At 38.1% G+C, this 4,258-nt stretch overlaps 1 protein-coding gene across 1 annotated transcript; it reads right to left on the reverse strand.

The window, feature by feature from the left end:
* Positions 1-595: 595 nt before the first annotated feature.
* On the reverse strand, positions 596-3,617 carry LOC136235445 (G-type lectin S-receptor-like serine/threonine-protein kinase At1g34300). Its single transcript, XM_066025118.1, has one exon. The coding sequence runs from the start codon at positions 3,328-3,330 to the stop codon at positions 802-804; it is 2,529 nt and encodes an 842-aa protein (XP_065881190.1). The 5' UTR covers positions 3,331-3,617; the 3' UTR covers positions 596-801.
* Between the last annotated feature and the right edge of the window lie 641 nt (positions 3,618-4,258).

Raw genomic sequence — 4,258 nt, forward strand, 5'->3', positions numbered from 1 at the left:
GCACTAAACATAGATTTACTTCGCAATTAGATCGCAATTTATACAAAATGCGAATGATAAAAGATAGTTCGTAATTTAACAAGATGGTTCATAACTAGCAATTTGCGAACCACCGAAACCTGGGTTAAGTGCAACTAACTACATACAACACTTGCATATAACCAATCTAAAATTGCAATTGATTATTAAGTATTTAAAATCAACAAAAACTTATATGATACTGAAAATCAATGAGAGCTTGGATTCCTTCTTGAAAATGATTTAAAGATGAAGCTTGTACTGTTCTAAAAACCTTACATTATCTGCTATCTTATTTGTTATATATATATATACTAATAATATTTTAAAAAAATATTATTAAAATGACTCCGAAAATATAGATGGACCTCTCGGTTTTGTAAATTTCCCACCTTACACACCTTTATTGCTTATTTTACCATTTACTAATTTTACCCACACCTTTATTGCAGGGCACCTGAAGGAGAAGGACACAATAAATATTGTTAAGTAGTATGAACATATAAAATATGATAGACTTTAAATAATTTAAGACCAACATTAGAGCCATAAAGTTTAGATTCGTTGACAAGCAGACTTCCTTAGGATCTTTTGATATTTAAGAAATTTCATTTATTGAAACAATTTAAATCTCAATCATTGATTTGATTTTTCAATTAATATAACCTCTCTTGCGAGGATCCAAATCCAGTAAAATGCTACTATTCACAAATCTGTATACCAAACTCAATCTATATATATGCTATATGGTCTTACGGAGTTTATGAAGGTTTGGAATGAGCTTCATTTAGGTTCAGAAGGAGCTAAAAAGGATGACGATGGCTTATCGAAATTCCTCCCTGAAGGCAAAGGGGAAACCCCCGTAGTCTGAAATGACGAAAATGATGAAGGAGTTGCTGCTGAAGCTGAGGCTGCAAAGGTTGAGACATTACTTGCATTGCTACTCATGTTGATGCTCGTGCCATTGATCGATACTTCTGTCAACACCTTCGGAGCTGGTGGTTTCTCGATTTCTAATATTCCCTCCAGCATCTGCACCACTCTTCCGATCATTGGTCTTTGACTTGGTTGCTCTTGGATGCACCAAAAGCTCACCTGAATTGCTCTCTTCACTTGTTCCATATTCACATCTTCTTCACCAAGCTGTTTGTCTATAATTGCATTCACGTTACCCTTCTCAAGCTCTTCGTAAGCCCACACTGTGAACTTCTTTCGATCTGTTCCTTCAGATACTTCGAAATTCCTTCTTCCGCTTACTATCTCCAGCAATACCATACCGTAACTGTAAACATCAGATTTTGAGGTTATCGGAAGGTTTGCCAGCCACTCCGGTGCCAAATATCCTCTAGTCCCTCTAACACTTTTCAGTGTTATGGACCTATGCTCTTTCGGGTTTACAAGCTTTGCAAGGCCAAAATCTGAGACCTTAGCATTGTAATTTTCATCCAACAGAATGTTTTCCGGCTTTATATCACAATGAACAATGCAATCACGACATTCCTCGTGAAGGTATGTGATGCCTCTCGCTGTTCCAATGGCAATATTAAATCTCTGCTGCCAGTTCAAGAATTTAGCTGACTGCTCTTCAGCAGAGAAAAGGAAATTATCAAGCGATCCATTTTTCATGAACTCGTATACCAAAAGCCTATGGCGTCCCTCGGAACAAAATCCAATCAGTCTCACCAAATTCAAATGATGAGTGCTACTAATAGTAGCAACCTCCATCCGGAACTGCTTCTCACCCTGCTCGATCCCCTCAAGTCGCTTCACAGCAACTACTGTTTTATTTGCAAGAACTCCTTTATACACAGCTCCAAACCCCCCAGCTCCAAGCTTCTCCTTAAACCCCTTTGTTGTGCGATGCAAGTCCTTATACGAGAACTGCACTGGTGCACCAGAGGCATACTCAAGAAGCGCATACTGCGCAGACAAAGTACTGAATCTCGGACTATTTCTGCAGCACCACCACCATAAACCACCCTCTAGAGCAATCAAGCCAAGAAGGGTAGCCAGCACAACTACACAAACAACCCAAACACGCATACTACTTTTTCTATTTCCTCCAATCTGCAAATCGGGCGAATTGTATGGCTGCACCGGTCCACAAACCTTCACATATGAAGTACTAGGAAGGGCTGGATTCTGATACCCACTCACAAATTCTGGAGTTTTCAAGTAACACAAACCAGTTCCATCAGACAACGACGTCGATGCAACACAAGAACTACTCACAAGACAGTTCAACCGGCAAGCCGATATACCAACAGAAAAAACCTGAGTGGTTATTTGAGGCTGGTAAGTTAAAAACATGGAATGATCCATTTCCAACATTGTAGCACTTCCTGGACAATTCCCAACCTCCACCTTTCTTTTACACCCTTTTCTACTATCATTCACATCAACAGGCTCAAAATTCTCAGATGGGCATCCACAAATTGGATTAGAATTTGATTCATTGTAACTACAAATCCCCATATTCCCACAATACCCATAAACCTGACACTGATCAGCCATGGCTGCCCATCTCATAGTTGCAGTACCACTCCTTAAAGCAGAACTGTAGATCCTCAAATTCCCATCCATGTCTAACTTCAAAAACCTCAAAATATCACTACCTTCTGCATAATCACTACTGTAAGCCTTAATAGTTGGACTAGTGAAAGTAAAATCAGAGATAACCATAATCCCAATTGGTTGTAACCCTAAAACTGGAGAAGTCAAATTAGATCGAACAGATGAATTCAAACCTTCATTCCAGTAAATGATACTATCATTCCAAGTAAGCGTGATATTACCAGAATTAAGAAGCCGAAAGGAGTAGAGCCCAGATTTCAATACTTGATTCGCCGTGAAATTCTGATTAGGGACGATGGTATCCGTAGGATTCTGGAAAGTTGACCAGACGGAAGCGCCGGTTCCATTTCGGAGAACGAGATTGCCGGAATCATCCAGGGCAGCGGAGGTTACACCGAGATCGCTGGTGTTGGAGTCCCAGATAACAGAACCAGAGGCGTTAAGAAGTTGGAGAGTTCCGTTAGAGCTGAAATGGAAAGAACCACCAGCATCAACAAGCATCAATGAACCACCGGCGATCCAGACCGGAACTCCACCAGAGTAATAGACGGCGGCGGCATAGCTAGAACCAAGTTGGATAAATCCAGCAGAAAAGGTATTATTGGGAGAATCCCAAGTCTGGTTGAGATTGGAAGTAGAGAGAGACGAGCCAGGCAATATCTGGGCAGCAGAAAATGAGAAAAGAAAGGAAACAAAAAGGGGGGAAAACAGTAGAACGATTGAATTTCGAAGTTTCATTTGTTAAACTGAATCTGAACTAACACAGAGAGATGGGGTTATCTGAGTGAGTTACATACATTATTGGGAATGAGAAGGAGAAAGGAGTATGATATATAGTTTATAAAATTGAAAGTAAGGAAAGGGGAAGATTGAGATAAGAAATCCATTGATAAAGGAGGAATTGGTCTTCGGAGGCTTTTTCTTATTGTGATTGAACTCGTGGTGGTTGTGCATCGTGCTCTGGTATTTAGTGTTGAAGAAGACTACAAGGTTGCAGTCTCACTCGCTTGTGAAACTCAGTTTACTTTGAAAGGTTAATTCAGTTTGTCCACTTAAATATTTTCAGGAGATATTCTTTTTTTTTTTTTTTTTTGAAGTATATTAATGGATTCCAACTTGGCTATATTTCGAGTTCGACAACTTCTATACTTATTTTATTTTTAACAAAGTAATCGTTATTTTATTTGTTTTTAATATTGAATGATCTAACGGTGAAAACACATAAAATAAGTATAACTTTAAAATGTTTTTAAAAAGATCATATTGAATAATGAAAATGAGTATATAAAAATATTATGTAATTCACTCATTTTAATTTGATGCCCCGTCTCACACAAACCACATTACCCTTGTTTATACTTAGTTTGTCTAATTATAGGATGGTGCATATTTATACCGCCTTTCAATATCTACTTTTAATACTTCGAACTTGTTAGTCATTTCAAGTTTTCTTCTAACCTTTTCTTCCATAAACTTTTTCTACTCTTTACTTGCTTCTTCGTACGTCACAAGCTTCTTTATGCAACCTTGTCGATTACTATCGCATTAGCTTACTTAGAATTTAGCTTTCTTTTCCTTGTTAGCCTACTTAACCAAGTAGTCATGTGTATACTCTTTTCTACTATCTTACATTTTCTTAACAAATGCATCACATTTATGCTCCTCT

The sequence above is a fragment of the Euphorbia lathyris genome, chromosome 7 (assembly GCF_963576675.1).
Source record: "Euphorbia lathyris chromosome 7, ddEupLath1.1, whole genome shotgun sequence".
Taxonomy (NCBI): Eukaryota; Viridiplantae; Streptophyta; class Magnoliopsida; order Malpighiales; family Euphorbiaceae; genus Euphorbia; species Euphorbia lathyris.